The sequence below is a fragment of the Pipra filicauda genome, unplaced genomic scaffold (genome assembly GCF_003945595.2).
Source record: "Pipra filicauda isolate LSUMZ 115617 unplaced genomic scaffold, ASM394559v2 scaffold37_size4185640_pilon, whole genome shotgun sequence".
Lineage (NCBI taxonomy): Eukaryota > Metazoa > Chordata > Aves > Passeriformes > Pipridae > Pipra > Pipra filicauda.
This window is the reverse complement of record NW_024104509.1, coordinates 1130527-1154201: the sequence shown is the minus strand read 5'-3', so window position 1 is coordinate 1154201 and position 23675 is coordinate 1130527. Positions and strand designations below refer to the sequence as shown.

The 23675-nt window shown below is 37.8% G+C and overlaps 1 protein-coding gene across 1 annotated transcript in view; it reads right to left on the bottom strand.

Moving 5' to 3' along the window:
- Positions 1–23675, bottom strand: part of TRPM6 (transient receptor potential cation channel subfamily M member 6) — a 54488-nt gene that overhangs the window by 8861 nt on the left and 21952 nt on the right. Inside the window, exons 15-28 of the mRNA XM_027729018.2 lie at positions 23427–23626; positions 20908–21040; positions 18079–19223; positions 17254–17366; positions 16211–16337; positions 15226–15323; positions 12992–13050; positions 11458–11483; positions 9762–9812; positions 6342–6407; positions 3709–3995; positions 3372–3454; positions 2641–2846; positions 669–720 (exon numbers count right to left, since the gene is read on the bottom strand). Coding sequence (XP_027584819.2) covers positions 669–720; positions 2641–2846; positions 3372–3454; positions 3709–3995; positions 6342–6407; positions 9762–9812; positions 11458–11483; positions 12992–13050; positions 15226–15323; positions 16211–16337; positions 17254–17366; positions 18079–19223; positions 20908–21040; positions 23427–23626 — 2646 coding nt within the window. The remainder of the gene's footprint in view (positions 1–668; positions 721–2640; positions 2847–3371; positions 3455–3708; positions 3996–6341; positions 6408–9761; positions 9813–11457; positions 11484–12991; positions 13051–15225; positions 15324–16210; positions 16338–17253; positions 17367–18078; positions 19224–20907; positions 21041–23426; positions 23627–23675) is intronic.

Here is a 23675-nt window from a genome sequence, read left to right as displayed (position 1 = left end):
CACTACAGGAAATACCATTGCAGAGCAAGGTCACAGAATGGGAGAATGGCCATAGTTCTGATCCTGAAATTTGATTCATGAAGGCAGGCTGCTCCTTCCATGTATGTAGTCTCTCTAATTTTTGTAAGTTTCCACATCTCCATATCACAGCTCTGAAAGTGTAACACACTGCATGCTTAAATGCAACACTAAGGCCTTAAGTGTTGCAAGAGGCCTTCTCCTTATCCTCTTAAGGCCTTGTGGTCCCATATACTCCATGAAACAGTGCCTCACCAGGCAGGGGAAACTAGACTGCCACATTCAAGTTACTTATTACCTCCTTTGGTACAAATTTGTGAAGAGATGTACATCTCTTGTTTAGGTCGTCCATCTCCCATTCCTGCTTTCCCTGTATAGCCCTTGAAAAATCTTACGCTCCCAGCACAGCAACACAGACTCTCCTCACCTTCATACGCCTGTCACCACATGCTGAGAAATGGAACACTTACAGTCCGCCAAAGCACAGGAGAAGATATAGTCTTTCCATTGGCATCATACTTTTATTTAATTCAAACACCATGGAAAAATAATTAAATCCCACACACAAAACGTAAAAAAAACATACTAAATATACAGAATATTGGCATTATGTCTAAACTGCATGATAATTTCATCAGAAAGAAACCTACTTTTTGTCTTCGGGTTTAATCACAGACGGATCTGTAAGGTTTTCCCCAACACCTACAACAAATCAATAGTGTTTGTGTGTTACAAAGGAAGATAGTAATGATTTCATGATCTGGCACTTAACAAAAATGTAATTAGCCATTTTCAGTAGATCATAAGTTGTCAAAGTGGTCATGAGCTAAAAAGAAAATGCTATGAATATAAAAATCCATTAAGTATTGGCAAGCATGTATAGTTCCTATTACAGTCTTGACTTCAGCTGCTTTGATGTTTATTTATATGTAGATGGAAGGTGTATGCAAATACAGTAAATGTTATATTGAAGCTCAACGAACTAAGCAAAATGTGACCAACAAAACACTGTTATTTTAGTTGGCATAAAGGATCATCAGATATGGATCTTGCAGATATCAACAGATCTACTCTCAGAGACACATTCTCTTCAAGGTAACAAACACAAAAAGCCACAACTTCATGATGCACAGATGTTTGGGTCTGTTATCCCTCTTTTCATCTGGGTGGCCATATTAAAAAAAATGTCATTATGATGCCTGAATGTGATATCTACGTTGCACTTTTCCCTAAACTATTGACATACTACCATTTACGAAAAATATTTTTTTTTATATCTGAAGAAATCATTATGTTTTTACAGTAAGGAAAAATCTATGATCATATGACCACACAATATGCAATTATCTTTATTTAAATATAATAAATTTATATTCTGAAAAAAAAAGGTAAAGATTTCAGTAATAGCATAATGTGACTGAAATGCCCCCAAATTGCAATGAAGGCCATTTCAATTAATGTAAATTAGGAAAATGCAGTCTATATATATGTATGTGGAGATGGCCCTGATATTATATAATAAATTGTGATATAAATTCATCCTTCTAGAACTTCAAGGGAGTAGCCCTTGCACTTTTCCTTAGCTCCAGATTAGAGAATTAAACATAAACATAAGGCCCAAACTAGATTTGATTTCAGTTAGTTTGAGATGAAAACTGAGATTTACATGGATGTTTAAATTCTTCAGTTTTGAGCCAACACAATTTGTCTGGAACTGTCAAGAGTTGTATAAGAAGCCGAAGCAGACTTCAGGCAAATTCTTGTAAGCTACAGTGAAGACACACTTATTCTCTCTGTACCTTTTTTTCATGTGCAGCTAAAACGACTAAAGGTAAGGATGGAATTATAGGTTTGCTGAATTGCTTAATAAGTATGTCTTTTTGTAATTCACAGCTAGTGGATGCTGTAAAATGTAAATATGCTAAGTCTTTGACTACCCATACACATTTCCCTTGACAGAAACGACAAATAGTGTTTATATGGTTTGATGGGTGATGTTTGTCTTCTGAACATTGTCAACTGTTTATCTCCTCAAGATATGCCATCTTCCCACTTACATATGTATAGTAAAGTGATCCCATGCTCTTTGAAGGAGTCATCAGACTTTGTGAATAGCATTCAGGCTTACAGTTTATGTAAACTGCTTACAGATTTATTAATATGAACAATAAAAAGAATAGAACTGCAGATAGCAGTTCACACTCTTTTGACAGATATACCTATATATTAAGCGTGCATATACATATGGGTACACTTGAATCTCTATAATTTTTATGTCTTATGAAAACTGAAAATACTTTAAATGCATTTTTATGCATTGTAATATGTGGAGCAGTTTTTCTGGAGCTGGCTGAAGTGTTTCTATACAGTTTATCTAACTGCTCTTTTGCACATTCAGCCTAGAGGCATCTGAAGCAAAATTATTTTCCTATTACATCTACACTAATATAGACTGTTTCCACAGATTCTCATTTACCAGCATCAAACAGATATTCAGGGTTTTCTTCAGCTTCGTGTTTTCTCATGTAATTGAGAGTTTGGCCCACTCCTCAGTACTAAATTCTCTTTCGAGATAATTGCTTTTCATTTGGTTTCAAACAGCGATCACATGCTAGCAGTCACCTTGCAAATCCAGGACAAGGAGCTCCCCACAGGTGTACACATAGGTCCAGTGAGAGAAGGCCAGCATCAACTCTTCCAGCAAGCTGCTGGGAGTAATCTCATCTCCATTGTTGTTGTTGTATTTCCGAAATTCACCAGTCATGTACTTCTCGATGGTCAGCCACTGGTTCACTGAATGGCGGTAGATCAGGAAAACTTCCAGGAACCTGTAGATATAAATACCATCTATCAAGAGCTGGTAAGGTAATGAGCATCCTCACAGCCAGCAAAAGTCATGCTGCAGTGCAAATATACCAAAATGTCTTCCCTAGCAGGAGTATTTTGAACAGCAGGAGGTACAAAATGGTAGAGAGAAAAAAGGCTCTCTTGGTCTGATAACTCTCAAAACAAAGCACCCAATCAGAAAAGTATAGTTTATGAACAAACAATATAATCTGATTTACTCCAGCCCACTGAAAATGAGCTATGCCAAATTGTTTTATATTAATTGCACAAAAGGCAATTCTTGCTTAAGGAGCAGTATGCTTATTTTGCTACCACATGCAGCTACAAATACAAACTTCCAAGTTGCCTAACTTTCCTCTTAAAAGTTTATTAGCTATCATTAGACATTATCATTATCATTGCAATTATCATTGCAACCCTCTATGGAAAAGGAGACTGAATCAGACCTGGGACACAGCTGAAAAGAGAAACCTTTGGCATCTAATACTTAAAGACACTGAATTTACCTTGGAGTATAGGGAATACTATGAGGCTTCACTTGGTTGAAGGTATAGATTAACTTCTGGGCAGCCCTTTGCTGTTGGATCTCCTGAAAAAAAAAAATGTTATAAATACCAATTTCATTTTCATGAAGAAAGGTGTCATGAATCTGTCAAAACAAACAGAGAAACATAAACACACACTGATTAATATTGCTTACACATGGGAGATATATCTTCCTTAAAACTTTTTTTCTTTATGAAAAATAACATCAAACCACATGTCAGCCATGCTGAAGACAATTAACATGTAAGCAATATAACATCAGGCTAGACCAGTCAGTGTCTTCGGTTCTGAACTCACCCTCAGGCAGAGATGTAACACTGTGCCATCATGAAAGATCTTTTGCCAAGTTTGAACCACCTCTGGCAGAAAAGACTTCACAATAAATACTTGTCCCAACTTTAATACATCATTCTCAGACCAAGTACAAATGACCTTCATGGCCCTCCGCAGACCCCCATCCATCTCCTCCCGTGACAAGACTTGGATCATTGCAGCCATACCACGCTGGGACCAGGAAGACATGCTTTTATCAAGGTTCATAGGTGAACTTTCTTCTAGCTGATAGACTGTCACTTCCTCTCCAGCTTAAATAAAAAGAAGTTTTGTCAGCAAAAGACATATTGCAGAAACAGGAGAGAACTGCATTTTGATTTGAAGTCTTTAAGTAAGTATACATACCACTTTACACACCTTTGTAAGCCACACTTTTTTAGAAGAAAGCCTTTTTATCATAACTGTTCATCTGTCTGAAAACTTCTCCAGCCTAAACTTACACGATTTAGTACATACATTCTTCTACTATAATAATAATTGGTCCAAAGAGCTTGTATCCACCTCTAAACAGAGATGGATTTAAGACCTTCTGAATACTTCCACAGAAACAAAGCTCACATATTCTAGTCTATAGTAGTAATTTAAAAGCAAATATTTTTAAATGGTTACCATTTTTATCTCCAGTGTATGAAATCTAAATATACTGAGTGGAGCTCCTTCACTTTTGTGGAAGGGGAATTTTTAGTAACACTTGTTTTAAGTTAATCATGATCCATGGAACACACACGGTATTTTTTTTTACTGTGTTTCACAAAGTAAACCTCAAAAATCAACAAACACCCAAACAAACCATCAGGAGCAGAAAATTTGAAACATTGCAAATAACACTGGAATTTGTAAGAAAAAAAATTAAAATCTTAGTTTAAAAATAATAGTTAAAATAATATTTTAAAATAATAGCTAAAAATAAATCTATGAAAAAATCATATCAAGCAAACACACAGAGCATGTAATAGTTATTGATTATACCATTCAAGGCCTTTAATTTTGTAGTTGATACAAAATAGACTGTAGTCAATAGTGCCACCTTTTGGTGCAGAGAGACAGCTGAGTTGTTTCAAAAGTGATGACTTGGCCACAATGAGCCAGTAAAATTAGATTCAAAAGGACATTCCCACTAGAACAAGCTCAAGCAAATTAACAGGAAGCTTACAGGTTCAGTATCTTAAACTGAGATTAGATTTTTTTTTCTAGAAATTCCAATGTTATTTGCGATGCACAAATGTTTCAGATGTTCTGCTCCTGCTAGTAACGTTTTTTCTGAAAGCGGAAACTAGTGAGCTTAAACTCATTTATATTCTGTTTCCCTCTATAGTTATAGTATCATTCCTCTCTGCAACAAAATCAAGACACCTTTCTATTGCCACCATTTAACTGAAACCTGAAAAGTAGAGTGATCTTTTAAATCTGTTTTTCCTTCTTGCAACTCACTTTATTTGCACTGTTAATTCATAAGAAACAGGTTTTCATTGGCAAGTGTGACAAGGTAACTACATCTGCAAAATGGCAAAGAATTGCATAAGCAACGATAAACTGGATTCAGATTAGTAGATTTCCTTCCCACTCTCAAATTTACCTGCACCAATAAGCATAAATGTAGATGCTGTTGAATGCTGCAATTTACACACATTTTAATTTAAAATAAAGCAACTGGAACAGTGTCTTACGTAAAAGATGGACACGTGTATAAAGATACAGGAACTAGAAACATTTTTTTAATCGTACATTAAATCTTCATTTTATTACCTTTTGATAGTTTAATACCTACAAAAGTATCTCCTGGGAGCTTCAAAGATTAGAATGTTCAATATGCTCATAGCTATATTAATTATCTGCAGCAATCTGGTCTCAAGAAATCCTATGATGCTGCAAGTAGCAGCAATTTGTTGCTGTGAGACAAAATATTCTACCTATTGAGAAGCTGGCACCTAGATCTCAAGCATCTACAGGCAGAGCTACTGCTGCTATAAGTCAATATTACATGCTAACTTCAGATCTCTTCCCAATAGTTTATGGAATAGTGCCCTTTAAAGCAATATCTGGTTTTCTTCTTGTTGGTGTATCCTATACATCTATTTACATCTGTGTCTGTATGTGGAAGACGAACAGAGAGAATGAAGTTATCAAGGATAAGGGGAAACTTTTTGTTGTCTTCAGCTATCCTAATAGATATATAGAAGATGGAGTTAGAGTAATCTCTGAGGTTGACAGCAATCACATGAATGCCAACAGACACAAGCTATAGCAAGGGAAACCTCAACAAATTCCAGAAAAACTACTAGATTCACAGCTATGTCAGTCAAAATCTGGAAGAGGTTGCCCAACAAAACTGAGGAATTTGCATTTATAGATATATTCAAAATGTAATTGTATAGGGTGTCAGCAACCTGATCTGAATGGAACACAGAGGGAGATGGACAAGACAACCTTCGAAGTCCCCGGATTAGTGCATGACTAAAATTTTATCTGTTTCATGTCTTTCAAAAAGAAGAATTGCTGAAATTAGTCCAAGACAATTTCTCAAACAGAGTCTTTAAAAAGATAATGCACTAACTATTTATAAAGCAAAAAAACATAACCAGGAAATTAGTACTCACCAAAGAGCTGGACTGGTGTAAATGGTATAGTCTGAGCAAGTCTCATTAAGTTGTTTCTTTCAACAGCTGCAAACAACATAGATTTCACTGCTATATTGAATAAACAGGCTGGCTGAACTTCAAAAACACCTGGCGGCACTTTACTATAGTGTACAAAACCAGTGTGATCCTGTGTCAGATCTGATCACTATTCACTCTACCGAGCCAGCAACTCCCCTTTGCACACTGTCATGGTTTAGGAACTGTATTCCCCAACTTAGTGTTCCCACTGAAACGCTCCAAACGATGCGCTGCTCCCTCACTGCCCCCTCCCTATTCCTCTCACTTCTGCAGTGGGATGGAGAGAAGAATTGAAGGTACAAAAAGTAGAGATCATGGGTTGAGATAAGAACAATTTACTGGAAACAGCAATGAGATAAGAAAATGAGCAGATAAGAAAACGAGCAACACTATTAATAACAGAGGGTACAAGACAGGCAAATGATTCACACGCGAATGCTCACCACATGGAAACCGGCAATACACGAACCTCAGCCATGTTACCCTGACCCAGAAGGGACCCATTCCCCTGTCCCTGGAAAATGACATGAGGTAGTATAGAATAACCTCTGGGTCCTAGCCATGCCCTCTTAGATACTGCCAAAATTAGCCCTGTCCTGGCCAGAACCAGGACACACACCCATGGTAACTCACAAGCATCAGCTGCTGCTCTTTTCACCATTCATGAATTCCTTCCTTCCAAAGAAACAGGCTCTCTGGGAGAGCCCCTTGCACCCTGCTACAAGGACTGCTTCTGCTACCTCCTTATGTTCCTCCTTTCACCAAGGGCTGCTGCTGCTTTCTGCTCCTGCCAATTTCCATGCAGTAATATTGACACTGTGCCAGTGAGATGCACTGGCCTCAACAGCCTTAACTGCCTGTCTCATCAGGCTCAAAAACACCTGGAGATTTAGAAAGGCCTGACAGGAAAATCCAAGCGTCCCTTGCACAGAGCACCGTTTCTTCATCTGGGCTTCTTGTCAAGCAACATCAGTAACATTATTATATCTCCCTATCTGCAGCTTATTACTCAGGCTTCAAAACATTACCTTCAAAATTTCAGAGTCAACTAAATACAGTCCTCACAATAACTGAGTTATCAGGAAAGGGGAGAGAGGTGTAAAGTCAGCCACAAAAAGGGTAAGAGGGTAGAACTACGAGGCAACTCAGATGCTACAGTTCTATCTAATTTGCCTATTCAATGGTTGAAAGCAAAACTAGCATCCAAAGCAGAGAGCGATTTCAGGGTTTACAGATGTAACAAGAACTAATAGTATTTGCAACAGAATGTACCATGGGAACTACATATAGCTAAGCCAAGTGATTTAAATGAACTAACCAAGCAAAGTGAAAAAACAATGAAGAAGGGAATGGAGGCAGTCAGCCAAGCAACACCAAGTTACTCTACAACCAAGTGAATTGTCCTGAAGAAGTTCATAAGGTGGTCACCTAGAACTTCAGGGGCTCCAGACAGAGAAGACCACCGGAGACCCTCAATAAGTGTTGGGAAATTTCATGAATATGTAACAAGAACACAGGGAGCAAAAAAACAAATAATCTTGTAATGCTGTAGTGAAGATACCTCCGTGTGCACTTTGGTGAAGTGATTACCAGTGCACCTGGCATGCTTCAATCATCCAGTATATTGTAATAAAAGAATACCTGCCTGCTAAAACTCACAAGTTGAGTATTAGAGGCTTCTTTTAAGAGCTGATTTTAGGCAAAAAGAATGAACCACAGCAGAGCTGTGTTTCTCTGCAGAGTAACCGAAAAAGCCATGGTGGCAGTCTTACACAGCTTGTACATTGTCTATCCTTCTTTTAAGATTACTTCTCCATGCAGAATTTAATTAGAGATTACTGAGTCCAGTAGGGTAGAGCAAAGGGGACTCATGACTCATCAACCCATGAATTAGGGTCCTCATCTGAGAAAATCTACACTTTGGACTAGTCTTGGAGCATGGACTGAAAATTATGATCTTCCTTTGATGATGACTAGGAGCATGCTCTGATCATGAAATTAGTGCATAGCAGGGACAAGGTTGTGAACAGAGCAGCTGCCAAACCTGTGCCATCTGTAAGACCCTGCCAGCAGTCACTCTACAACCTTGAGATGTCATACAACATGGACTTGCACCAGCTGCTGAATCTGGGACAAAAATCTAATTCTTTTGGATGTGCAGAGAGGCAGGATTTTATTTGCTTGCTCAGCATGATAGAAAAATAATGCATAAGCAATATATGGTATAGGATTTTAGTGTCCAATTTTTGGGCCTAGTTGGCTAAATTCCATTCAGGTCTTCCTGAGAAAAGAAAACCACACTGCAACCTCTTAAGATATTTGACAACTCATAGTGGAAACCACTTTCATCTGTGCTAAAAAAATCCTACCTCATCTCAAATAGTAAGCCTAATGAGGGACAAATTAATCACCACAACAACGCCAACATGTCAGACAAATTACTCCTGTATAATTCATTAAAATCCAGGAGGTGTTATTCCCAGTGAAAACAATGTAGATTTTGAATTTAAGGAGGCTGCTATTACTTCTGGTTTACCTCAGCCTTGCCTGTAAAAGAGGCCAAGTCCTGTGGGCAATCTACTGGCAATCTCTCCTCTGAGAAAAACCGAAATCCATGCCTCATGGGATAATCTGTGTACACTCAGCTCAGAAAAAGACAGGACTGCAGGAAATCAGCATTCAAATTATCTATTCCCTGTCAGATTTTCAGGAGTTCATAGGTAAAAAACACAGATGAAGTAGTACAGCACGGATTTACTGAAGAAAAGAATTCTAGAGTACAAAGGAGAGTGTGGGAGGTGTGAGGGGAGGTGACAGCTATCAACAAATTAGCACCTCTTCTGCCCCCTCAGGAACTGGATGTGCATTCATTGTTTCAAATGATATTTTGAAAGTGATTATCTACAGCCTGCTCTGGATTTGCCATATCTACCCAGAACAGAGAAATTATTAGCAAGAAAATAATTAATAATGCTCTCACTCAAGTGTTAGGCACGAATTAACAGAGAACCTTCTTAGCAGTGGTCAATTGTACAACTCTTCAAAATGAAAATCACAGATGACAAGGGGAGGACTAATGTTCTTTTTAATTGCTTAAATTTCTCAGCTATTATTCTGGTGCCTCTGCTGTGGCAGATTGTATTACAGGAAAAATGCTGAGGAGCGTTCTGGGAAATGTAGTTCCTTATACTCTGTTGCACACGCTCCATGGAATGGTTGTATGTAATTGGTTAAACATCGTTTGTTACTTTTCAAACCCCATACATATATCAGATGTGTTTTTTTTCAATAAAGCTGATTCAGGTGTCTGCCAGCCCAGGCGTCAGGGTCTGTGCCCACAGTGCCGTCACTCCTCCTTACCTGAGTAGTGATGATGCAAATCTTGAGATGTTTTCAAGCAGGCAAAGATATCTGAAATAATTTTTAAAGGATCATTACATTAATTATTATAAAAGACATAAATGTATGATTTTTTAATTCCTTCCATCTTAGAGTTTGTCATGAAACAGATTGATCAGAATTACCGTCTCAGGATTCCAAAGAGGAGAATTACTAATTGGCTTTAAGTACATTGTAATGTACTGTATATTGGCAGATTTCAGTTATCAGTGTAATATAGACAGATGACTTATTTCTTCAGGAAAATGGTGGGAAAACTGTGTTATTTGTCTCAAGGACATGTTAAGCCAATTACATCTCTGGGATAACAAAAGAACTTTGCTGTCCACCATGCTTCTTGGTCTCCCAAAGGTATGATTTTTCTAAGCCATTAAGCATTCCATTAACTATACTACTGAACCAAAGTTATAATAATACTGTCCCATTAACCTGCAGCATCTAACATGCTGTTAAAATATAAGCAGGCAAACAATTTATGTGGTGACATATTTAACAGGCTCAACCAGACCAAATTTGGTCCAAAAATCTTGGTTTTACAGAAAGATGTTTTTAATACAGCCAACATTAATGAGCATGTTCCCATTAGGTGGATGAAATAATTTTGTTCGGTTAGAAAACAGTTCTTCAAAATGCCAGATTTTAGAATTATATATACTGTACTACTGTTAATTCTGAAAAAATAAGATAATCAAAACAATGTTCATCAGATTTTTGAATTTAACACTTTTCTTCTTGGTGTATTCTATTTGCTTATACTTCCTTATCTAGCAAGAGATCCTATACAGAAGTATCAACAGATGTTGGGGGAAGGCCTAGCACTTTCACTGCCCTTAGTGATTCGAAGTTCCTTGTGCTTTCTTTCTTGCTGGATCCAACAACTCTGCTTGCTGCAGCATGCTTTGGCATGGAAGTGCTTTGTGCAGAGATGAACCCTGAAAGAGCAGCACTTGAAGGAGAGATAAGACTAAGGGCTACTCATTTCTGCATCACATCTAGCCTCAAAAAGAGATAGATGACCAGATGCTCAGCCTCTTACAGATAAGAGTCATGTCAGGAAAACTGGAAGATAAGACTAAAATGCAACAAATACAAGTGAAGTTAATACTCTACTTTTGAGGAACAAAGTATTTCCTCACTAAAACCTTGAATTTCTTCATTGGACATTTCAAAATAAATTCAATCCTTCACTGTTGTCATAATTTCAGGTAAACAACGCAAACGGAGGAATTACACAAAACTGCAACTTGAAAAATCGAACATACATTAAAATTTTATATCACAATCTGTCTTCGGACTAACACCCTGTTTAACTCAGGAGGTCTCTTATACTGTAAGGGATGAAAGCAGAACCATCACCTTAAAGATCTTTTTCCTGCTGAAATTACTGGGCAGACTAGAATAAAAATAGATTTTTCCATTTAAGATTAGGCAGTTATTATGAGAAAAACATGTCCTCATAAAAAAAAACCCCTTAAAGTACAACTTAAAGTTTTTAATTGTTTGTATTGTTTCATGAAATAATGAAACAATATCTGCATATTTTCCTATAACCCTCAACTAGTAAATTAACTTCCTTTTTGGATTTTGTACTTCAGAATTGTCAGAGTGAGATTTGCAAATGGGAATTAAAATGAGTGACAAGCAATGAAAAACTTACTGTCAGTTTCCTCTGAAGCTCTCAACCTGTTTAAAAACAAATACTTGATATTTTAATCTGAAATTTCCGTCATTAAGCTAATACTGGTACACATAGATCGCATATAAAGAGATGTGATCTGTGTGAAGGCTAAACTCACAAAGGTTTGATCAGCAATCACAAAACAAAATAACCCTCAGTGCAACTTTGTTCAACACAGCAATCAGCAAACCACTTTCAGGTATTGAAGATGTGACACATTTTTCTGCGTGTTTCTTTCTCTGCTTTATGTTGAGCTGCTCTGGATTCTGCACTGCTGTTCGTATCCTTTACACTGCAATAACAGTATCAGTTACAGGCCCTTCAATCACATACACAATAGTTCATTTTTCAATCAATGTGAATATTAATGTGTCATTACCACCACTTCTGTATGTATAAAAACATACTTTTTAAATTGATGGGCTTTTGGATTAACACAGACCAAAGAATCCTAACTGAGGACAACTGACTAAGTGACAGAATCAGGCCACTCAAGAGCCTGTATGTCCTGCTGGTACATATGTGGTTTACTTACCACCTATAAATGAGTCGGAGTAAAGGAAAAAAAGAAAAAAAGAGAAAGAAAAGGAAAACCACTCAAACCCACCCAAAATAACAAAAAAACTTCACCCAACCCTCTCACACACACACCAGTATGCATAAAAACCAAAAAAAAACCCCACAGTAACCTTTTTCCTCCTCTCCCCATGGTGAAATCACACAGGATGTGACGGCTTTCTAGTGTCTTTTATTTATTACATCCACAGTGCTAAAAAATAAGAGCAATCTAAAAGAAATTGATGAAAATAAGAAAGAAAAGGAAAGGGAACATACAGACAGCACTGCATGTGGTAAAAATACTCCTAATACTAAGGTAATGATTAATCAAGCGGGGGGGGGGGCTGGAAACCACTTGTGAAACCAGTATACTTTCACCAAATATAATCAAAGCTTAACAACTTTTGAAAATGCTTGAAGAAAACTAAGGTAAGTATTTCATATTTTATGCAACTCAGCACAAAAGACATTAATCAGAGAGTGAGAGAAGCTTTCAAGAGCTGCTAGTATTTTAATTATTAAAAAAAGAAACAAACAATTTGCATAGCAAAAGCAAATGCAACTTTTCATGCTCACTAGATTGGAAAAATGGTCAGTTAAAGGTGGTCGTAAAACCACAGAATCACAGAATTGTTAAGGGTGGAAAAGGCCTTTAAGATCATGAAGTCTGACTGTCATCTAAGTGACTGACATAGAAAATTGGATTATTATTAGCATTGGAACGGGTGTGTATTCCACCCAATATCATACACTTTGTTTAAACGGATCTCCTTTTCCCCAGTAACAAGGTTTCCCCTAAGCATCTTAAAAAACTGAATTGCCTTAACTCTTCATTTCACATAAGTTTCTCATATGAAGTATCAGAAACAAAACTGAAGTAGAAATCTGCAGACAGTATTAGATATCTCTTTCTGAAAACATGCGAAGGGTATCTTAACACGCTAATAATACATACGAGGAGTTCCTGTTCAGATTACTTTTCTTCATATTTCCAAATACTCTATTACTCAAACCCTAAAAAAGAGAGATACTTTTACTGGTAAAATATGCACATCCCTATAATATGCACACTGCACAGCTCAAAAAGATACAGTCTTAAAAAGAGTTATTGATATGCTTATTGTTAACATAAATAATGACACCGATAGGCAGGTGAATCACAGTATTGCCAAACCTACACTAAAATGAAACTAATTAGCTCACATCGCAGTGTTCCGTGTTGCCTCCACACATTTGAATGAAATGCTCAGGTACCCACCCATATCTCAATACACTCACAAAGCTTGTTAAAGATGTTCTAAAAGGGACAGTATAAGAGAACTAACTTTATGTTGGAAAATTCCAGTTTAGGGATAGGCTTTACAATTGTTGAAAATAAAATTCACTCTAAACCTTTATAACAGAAGAAGGTGACACACTGAGCAGCTTTCCAGTGATATTTAGATCACATATTTTACAGGTCTTTTGTTTAAAGAAATACTGAAGTAGTCTTTTAAACTTCCAGCAATATTAGATAAAAACGGGTCAGCTAGGTCCTCCTAATGTGCTAGTCAGAAATAGAATTTTTCTTCTGAGTAGTAGTCAGGCAGATTTCAATTCTCAAATGAAAAAGGCCCCTCCAAAAAATGTTCAGAGACAGCTAAGTTTAAAGATAAATCAACTAAAATTCAGCTTCTAATTTAATCTGAAACTTAACTTTTTTTTTATTTCTCTCATATTTTGACCTTATAGCTTGATCTGCAGATGCAAAAATCTTTTAAAAACCTTCCTACACACACCCTTGCTTTGCTCCCTGCTACCTACCAATAGGGATTCCTAAACTACTAGTATGCAGTGGATAAATCTGAGAAGTGCCACTTCAGGAAGAGAAATTTCTTTAAAATATATCATACTACAAGTGGAACAGTTGGATGCAGCAATTTTATTACATCTCAGTGATAAATAATTCAGTGGGTATTGAAGACTGTATCTTGGAAGAATAAATAATCTGAAGTCAATGTTCTGAAAGTGACTGGTTTCAGCATAACTCCAATACTGCTATTAATTATTGGATTTTTTTGAGAATTTTAAAAATCCTACTCTTGAGTTTTACCCAAGAATATCTTCATATGAGTTTTGAAGCACCAGATGACTCGGTTCTTTCACACAGTTTTCCTGACTTTATTTTGCTTGTCTGATCTTGTGTTCAACATTTCAAAGATTTATTGATTTATACTCCAAGCTTGGGTCTTACAGAATACAAAATCAGTAAATTTATTTCTATTTCTCTCTTTTTCTTTCATTTTTTCATAGAAAACCCCACCATTTTTAAAACTGACATTCAAGCTCTCTTTCCTGGTATTTGGGATTCAAATTCTACAACACTGGCATATCTGAAATTATCTGGTTTATCTTTATTCTTAAAAACAAACAAACAAACAAACAAACAAACAAAGGCAAATAATAACATTTACAGTGAAAAATAAGCTAAGCTTTGAAAGATCACCATTTTAATAATCATGCCAGAAGTAAAACAGACAAGGAAGGGTACTTTCATACTGTTGAAAATGAAGAGGAAAGGATACTTTCACATTTCCTTTTCTTAACTTATTCTTTATTTCCTTTTATACTTGTAAAATACAAATTGGTCTAGCTCCATCACATTGGTTTCCACAGGCTGAGGACCTTTAGATTAAGGAGCTGAAAATTAATTCTGTTAAATCACAAAATATGTTTTAATAAGCCAATGGTTAAGAAATCTACACTTTGCAATTCTTATCAATATTTAACTACTGTTTTGCAAGAAATAACTATCTCTATGTGATAGAGTGAACACTATGTAGCTAACTTTCCAAAATTTGCTTCTGAGCCATTCTGCCCACAGGTTCAAGACTAAGCTGTCTGCTCAGGCGTTGCCTAATGAAACATCAACACACATGCCATTTCTGACTAACTTCATATTCAGAACAACTCTGTGACTCAATAATTTAATATCTTACTTTGATAATCTTAGTAGAGTGTTAATAGATGTTAAATTAATCATTTACTCGCACACATAGACTGAGCCAGCAGACAACAAAGTTCCTCATCTCTCAAAGAGGTATGTCATGACAAAGAACCTGTAGTGGCAAATCTGGCAACAACAGTAGAGCTACCCTAGGCTCATCCCAGCCAGAATTATGGACTAGGATGTGTAATTGTAGGTCTTACCTCTCGAGAATGCCCCAGGTAATCACAGAATGGTATGGTATGCCTACCGATGTCTTGATTTTTCATTTTCCGGTGCGTGAAACTGAGACGTTCCAGACCTAGCCAAAAGAGAACGTCAGCTCTTTCTAGAGTGTAATGAACAGCTCTATCATTATAAACTAAATACCTATGCAGTGCTATAAAATGAACATGTATATACCACATTGTCCAAGCAAACCCATATTTTATAAAAACAATAACAGAATTTCATAGGGATAAAACAGACTATTTCCATTCTTTGTCAGCAGATTTGGGAGGAGTGCAGCCCTCCTCAGATCATGAGGTACTGAGTCACACCATTCCCCAATACTTCTCCCAGCAGCTCTCAGGATGAAACCAGTGAGACACATCACAGCAAAGCTGAACGATAAGATGAACTATACAAAGGACTTCTGAGAATGAAAGAGATGGAGAATTACTAAAAGAAGAGTAAGGAAGTCATTCCTTTTCATTTCAAAAAGACAACACAAAATTCATATCTTCCATTTGGAGGATGTCTTTCTGAGCAATGAGAAATGAATAATGCAAGTAGGGGATCTGCCAGAAAATACAGCATCACAGCACTGCCTGTGAGTGTAAATGTCCTGGAAAATCATGAGTTTATTTTTGCAACTAGCCAGGATGCCACTTTAAAAGATACTTCAGGAGAGGAGACAAAGACACCACCCTCCTTCTTCCCACTTATTCCTGAGATCAGCACTCTATTGTCTTCCACGCAAGAGAGGCAGTGCTCCCAAAAAGATTCAACTGACCTTCCATCCAACCTATATCTCTCTTCAATGATGCAGCAAATAACCAAGCCATGTGTGCTTGCAACCGAAGTCTAATTTTGTGGAAATTATGCCATGAGGTGAAAATGGTGAATGACACTTGAATTCATGATTTATATTTACTGCCTCTTTTTAAAAACTGTTCTGAAATTCACTGTTTGCAAAATGTCACATACTTAGCTGACTGAAATTAGACACGGTGAGCCAATTCTTGCTGTGTTTCTCTTGCTCATCCCAGACATTGATCTCTGCGGGCTCTGAGATCACTTGAGTGTTCTGGGGACAATCATCCACTCTAATCACCTGGCAATACAGTGACAAAACAATACTCAATTTACAGGATAACTAGCATCTCTGCAGTTCCTCTGATAGCCTATGGTGTGGCCTTTCAGAGCATCACTGAAATGCCAATGATGAACATACTACCAACCGAGAAACAGGTTTTCCAATTTTTTGTTACAAGTTGCAGAAGACATGTAGCATTTGTCTAGTAAATACAACTCATGAAAGATCTCACACTATTTAAACATATTTGAACTTCAAGACCTAATCCATTCGGAGGTATTTGATCTCAAAGTTTGAGTATTTGCTGACCAGAGCATCTTCTGTAAACAAAACAGTCTTCAGCATTCATCTCATTAAACAGTGATAACTCTTTTTAGTTGACAAAGACACTAGGAATTTCTTTATAGTTCTATAAATAGATTTTTATATATGAACACACAGATACAGTTACAAAAAGTTGCCCCATACATATGACACAATCAATATGGTTTCTGCAACATGCAAAGTATTTGCCATCAAAAGACTGTGGGACTCTTATAGGCAGGAGATAACCTTATGAGGCCTAGCTTCCTTGTTTACAGTTGTATACCACCGGGATATGGCCCCTTCTTCAGTCTATCCTAGATCCTATGGAGCCTCCTCAAGTTCTCCTGCCAACTGAAGTGCAAGGACTGATTTATTCTTGTGTAAAAGCCATATCACTCCAGTACACTATCTAGCAAAGTCCCTGAGCATCAACAAGTTCAAAAGGGAAATCCCACACATTTCAAATAAAAGGAAAACTGAAGCAAAGCTAGACACACACACGAGATACCCCAGTTCGTGTGCAGCATTTTAAATGTATACATTTTCAATTAAATCACACTGCAAAACTGCTCTTAATGAATGAAAAAGACAGTTTTGAGATATGTGATTCTCTTGCATCTGCCCATACCGGCACCTGAAGGAGTTTTTGATTCCTCTTTCCTCTCCCAGGCTTTCTGTCTCTGTTTTGCTGTTTTGCTTTTGTTGCCTCACTGTGGTGTAGCTCACTGGATCGTAAAGACTCTGCAGAAAAGAGCCAAAAAACCACCTTTAAGTTAGAGAGTTTCATTTACTAAGGTAAGACTGAGAACTGGCAGATCTCTAAGGCAAGCTGAGAAAGACTTGTGACATCCAAAGTTAATACTCATGCAGTTCAGTGCACAGTTGTGCACCATCACAAGATACAAAACAAGAAATGTTATCCATCATCTCACATTAATCATAATTAGAACAATAATTTGCTGTATTTTAGTTCTTGGTAAGCAAACTTCACGGTGGGCAGGGAGGGATTTAAACTCAGTACAAAAGTGTATACCTCTTCATTCTCCGTGCGCCCATCTGACCTACGATAATGCTAATGTATCTCTATGGGATCGTGTAATTTATTTTGGGTCCTGCAACTCTTGCATTGCATCCCCATGGCAAAGAGACTTCCCCAGAGTGAGCACAATCCTTCTGTTACTCCATTTGTGTAACCACAGACAAAGAGAGCTCATGAGAAGGGGAGAATCAGGGTGGCTGACACATAGGTGTATCACAGCTTGGGTACAAGGCACACTTCAGAAATTCCCAACAACTGCCAGACCCACAACAAAGAAAGTGAAAGAGTAACTCTGGAACCTCTGCTACTACCATCAACTGCAGCTAATATCTTATCAGTGCAAATGTCAGATTTTTATAATGTCTAGGACTCTCCAGTAAAAGATACTGTACAGGTGTAATGTTTTATAATTACCGCCTATAGCCTTGCAGGTTTTCCCTGATCTCTCTTTCTTAGGGGACTGTAAGCTCTTGCTTCTGCAGAAACTCCAGTCCCTCTGGAGTGGGCTGATCCAGAAGGAGGTGCTTTGTTTCAGCATGTTCTGAGAGATGCTGCTCCTGCTGTGATGTGACCAGTCAGAATTGTAGGAGAAGGACTTTGATTCTATTAACTGGACATGCCTGAGAGGACTACTCTTGCAATTATTGTCCCTGTCATAGGAGGAATGTATGTACATGGCTTTCTTCTTTGAATCTGAGATGAAAACGCCTTTTTCATCACCTTCAGAGAACCCCCAGTTCACATAACCACCTTCAGTTTCTTCCCCATCATCGCAGGGCGATGCTGCACTCTTTTCAATATCCAGCGGTGGCTGGAGACCCAGAGGATGATCAGACTCTACAGCATTAGTCTTTTCTGATGGCAAATGAATAGTAAAGTCTTTCTGGCTCCAATGATAATCTTCTGTCTCTTTTCCAATGAGGCTGACACTGGGCAAATTTTGCTGCATCGCAGTGCTACTTTGCAGGTCATCTCTGACCACTTCATCCTTGTACTTGGCAGGAGTGCTCAAAAAGGAGAAATTTAAGGTGACATCCTCAGACAAAGACCCTCCCTGATGGTCAGGGGGCACCAGCAAAAACTGTCCATACCTAAGGGTTGACTTAGTCTCAGAGGATATTCCTGAAGTGGGTGTGTCACCTTCTATCTCTACTTTTCGAGAGCTGTCTTCTATTACCTTGTTACTCTGAGACCTCCGTACATGGTCTTTGCACTCTGATGGACCCGGACTCCTTACCACGCTCCGTAAGAGGGAGGGTGGCATGCTGTAGTAGTGGTATTTCTTGTCGTACAAACACTTCAGGCTGCTCAAGGTCTCAGAACAGAGTGCATTGCTCCAGCTATGTGGCAGCTTCCTACACGTTTGATGTTTTGTGTCAGCCAGCAAGGCTTCTTCCACCTGCAAGGTGTCTACAGCAGAAAGGACTTTCAGGATGTCCACTGTCAAGGCAGATAAGTCTTGCAAGTGTCCTAGCTGGCTGTCCAGGGAGAGTAAAGACTCCTTGATAAAAAATACCTTCTTATGCACCTCTTTAAGCTGTAGAAACATCTCCTCCACTCTAAGTAGAAAAACAAAATATAATTAAAATACCAAAACATAGATCTTTACGTCCTTTTGCAAGATGATGAAGGAAGCCATCAACATATTTCAAAAAGTCAGTGTTTCAAGCAGGTGTTTTTTTTTTTTAATGGTGACTTTCATTTTTGTCAAATATCTATACTTGACAAAACCCAGCCAACAGCCAGTGTTTCCTAAGGAAACAGACATTTTGCTCAAAAAGTATCTATTTTAAAAACTCTTGTTTTCCTACTAATAGCCATTCATTGCCATTGAACTACTAAACCATGGACAGCAGGCAGCTATTGCTGCCAGTGTAAAATGCTATAAAGGATATTTCTTGTCAGCTAGTCATCCTGCATTTCTACATTTCTTGTGCAAGCATGAGGACAAGACTTACACAGACCTACATGTATTTTTCAGTCTTGCATTTCTCAAATGCTAGAGACTTCTGGGAAAGAGGTCTTCCCAAGAACCTATTTGGCCTCTGGAAGCGGATTCTCTGCACCTTATGGCATCAGTTACCTTTAGGTAAAATGCAACTTCCTAAAAAGCAAAGCCTAATTTTTTATCATCTTCAAATCTCCAGTAAAAAGTGCAAGAACTTCTTGGCCTGGAATTATATCATTTTAACCAAATAATTATTCTCACATTTCCTGAAGATACTCTCTGGTGCTTTACCACTAAGCCAATGATAAACTAGCTGCAGGCAATATGCAGTAGTCATTTCTTCCACTTGTCACAGAGTAACTAAAAGATATAGTATTAACTAATTGCTGAATAAAATCAAAGATCAGTATTCCAGAACATTTTTTTCATCTAAATTAATTTCTTGCATGAATGTTATGTAATCCTATGAAGTGTATTTCACTTCTGCACTCAGAAAAAAATTCCTTTCCAATTCTATATTTATCCAGTAAATGAAATCTTCTTGATGTAATCAATTCTGTAGTTTTTGAGCAAAACTGTTTATTTAATTTCTTTTACAGGTGATGCTTATACTGCTTCTGTTTTGTTTTAACCTGCAGAAAGTAAGATTATAAACAGGCAAAGATTAAGAGTCTATCTTTCTCTAGGCAACACAAATTTGTTAGGTGAGATGAGTGTTGGCATTCACTAAGACTTTTTAAAATTTTCCCTTTTTTAAACTCTTCCCCTTAAATTTAGTGGCAGATTTGCCATTGATTTCAATAGAATGCTAAATTAGGCCAATATTGAGAATTTTGAAGCCCTACTGACAGCTGTGTATTAGCATTTTGCAAACCAAGACACTATATTGAAAATAATGCTAAAATGGTTTTATGGTTATTTCTGTAAACAGCAATTATACTCAATCACAAGCAATACTCTCACAGCATTATTACACTGCTAACCTTTTAAACAAACACATATATTATATGATGTTCTTGGGCATGTTTTTGTAGTGCTACCTGGTCTGCAAAAGTGAAACTTAGCAACACCTAACTGTACCCCTTTAACCACCTACACACATCTGGGGATGCAGTTCTGCCAGCAAGGCTTCCCAGACAGACCCGACATGCACCTCCAACAGATATATTTCCATCAAATTAGCAAGGTCTATGCATGTTCACAGTGCCCATAATCTGTTTTAAAAGCATTAGCTTATCAAAGTCTTTTTATATGACAAATTTATACAAAGAACAGAAATCTTCAGCAAAACACACCTTTCTGTGGTCAGATGGATCCTTTCACTGTCACTGGAATTCCGGCTTTCGTTCTTTTCATGAAAATATTTTTCCACACACTGCTGCTCAAAGTCATGAAGTTTCTTTAACTCCTCATCACTCAGGTAGAGCTCTGAACAAAGGAGGTAGGAATCAGTATGAAACATGCTGATAATTACAATTCTTTATGAACATCCATGAGGAAAAAAAATAAAAAACCTGTCAGAACTTGTTTACACTCCTTTCCTTGAAAAGAAAGAATCAGGCCTAACTCTGTGAATTTGGGCTTATGCATAAAGACCCTACATGTCAAATAGGGGAAATTATGTTTTTTATCTTTCCTTAGACAGGGAACATAACCATACTGACAAAAATTCCAGTACACTTCCCTTTAAAGCCTCAAAAGCACACACTCGAATGGCTGCACACAGGGATGTATTTTCTCACAAACTTTTTCCTTTATTTTGTTATGCATGTGTCACTTACAAGATGTAGATATACATATAAAGGCTTACAAAAATGTCACTCTAATGTGGTCAAGGCATTCACTTCAGGCTAGTCACCTACAATTGCAGTCCTTCCAGGTATTCAAAGCTGCAAAGCTTTTTTCCCAACTAAATGCTTAACATGTGCATATGTATAAAACATTAAGGCATTCTTAATTAACATCCATATGTATAAAACATTAAGATCTTCTCTCCACCCCCTTCCTCCCCAAGATTCCTAGAGGAGGAAGAAAACACTCAGAAGTTTACAATTTGGGCTGTTCATGATGGTATTCTTCTAGCACACCAAGATTTCTGAGAGAACAGATTGATTACAAAACAGTACAAAGAAATGCATATGGTGGAAAGCTGTTTCTCTGATTCAAACTCCACATTTTCCAAGCTCCTCTTTTCTTTCTTTATTTTAGGTACCAGAGTCCTCACTGTACTTGATAAGGGGATATCTCCATCAGGTAACAAGACAGTGTTTGTCACAAGCATGTAAAAAAAAGCTGCAACACACAGCTCAGCAGCCAAAACCCCAGCAGTGTTCTGGGGTTCCCCCTTTCACTCCCAATGGGACTTGATCACCTTTGAGGCTCTTTTCCCCCATAACCTATCTGTGTTCTTTCCTCCAATATTTTACTCTGCATATTGGTGTTTTCACTGATTTTCCACAGGGTGGCACTGGATCCTCATTGAGAAAACCAGTTAATTATAACCACACCAAAATTAAAGTAGAAGAAACTTACCAAGCAATGCACAGGTATATAGAAAAGGGGCACAGAGGCATACAAACGGGAAAAAATTCTCCTTCTGAGAGAAGTGTAAGCAAGTCATGAGCCCTCTTCTATCCAAGGACTTTTAGATGTGCTAAGCAGGGCTTTAGTTTTTCTTTAGCCTGATGCACCTTACAAAACCCTCTCTATGCTACATCAGTGATTCATGCTATTCATGCATATAAAATAATCAGTGGCACTTCAAAGTGCCTACTTCGTATCTAGTGTATCCAGTCATGATGGAGAAGGTGAGCCTGAGAGCAGCAGTAAAACAGCTTAGCGTTGATTATTAAAGCCTGGTTTTGAACCCTGTAACTACCTGCGAGCATGCCAGATCTCTTCAGGGATTCACTGTTTAGCAGAGCAAATCCTAAGTAAAGCATAATTCAGGCAGGATCCTCCCCACATCTCTTATTAGGTTCCAAGGGTGTATGTTGCATCAAAAAGGATGAGGCTGTATAATATTATACACCAGTGCTCCCCAATGTTTTTGTAGAAAAGGTTATAGCCACCAGCCTCTCCTCCTCCCCATTTCTCTGCCTCACCCCAACCACCAAGCCCCACTACTGAGTATTCATTCCCATCCCAACATCTTGTGGTCCCGTCCCCTCAACAGCTAGAGCTACTCCTGGCAGAGCTGGCAACAGTGAGACAGGGAACTGACAGCACCTTGAAGAGGCATTAGGAAGGATGCTGGGATGAAGACATCCAGGCTGGGAATGTGCAGTGATAAGCCAGTGCACAAAGGAAAGGGAAACAGTGAGAAGGTGGGAATCCTCTGTGCTCTCTCTCTGCATCTGCCACCACTTGATCTCCTTTGTCCTTGAGTTCTGTACCTTCTTTCTCCAGGTAATGAAAAAGGAATTGTTGGTCTTTTCATGACAAACATACAGAAATTTATACCCTCACTACTGTTTAATTTCTTTGAAAATAAGGCTATTAATTCCTACAGAATAAATTGCTTTCACTTTATTTCAGCTGCGTGTCACTTTACTTCAGAGCTGTAAGGTATCTTGACTGATGCACAGTATGTAGCACAGCAAAGCATTCCCCTAGTCACTTAGTCATTTTTTCCTTCAAGAATTCTCAGGGAGTCAAGTTAAATTCAGTTTTCAAAATTAAAACAGCCCTCTACCCAGAGAATATATTTTTTCTTTTTTTTCTTTTTTTTTTTCTTTTTGAGGAATTCAACTTCAAGGTGATGGGAGGCTGACAAACAATTGTCACCAGCTTTTTCTTTTGGTTCCCAGCTTACTTAGTCCAACATCGCCTTCCTCTTGATCCAGCTCATTTGGGGGCTGATGGCGGAAGATGCGATTTATAAGAAGTCCGATGTGGCTCAGCAGGATGAATGGTGGAGGCAGCCATGGTTTCTCATGGTAGGTCATAATGTAGCGGTACCGGTTGTACTTCCAGAGCTTGTTCGATATGGATTTCAAATCAAAATAAACATTACTGAGAAGAGAGTGACAGAGGGAGGGGGAAGGAGGGTAAAACACTGTGA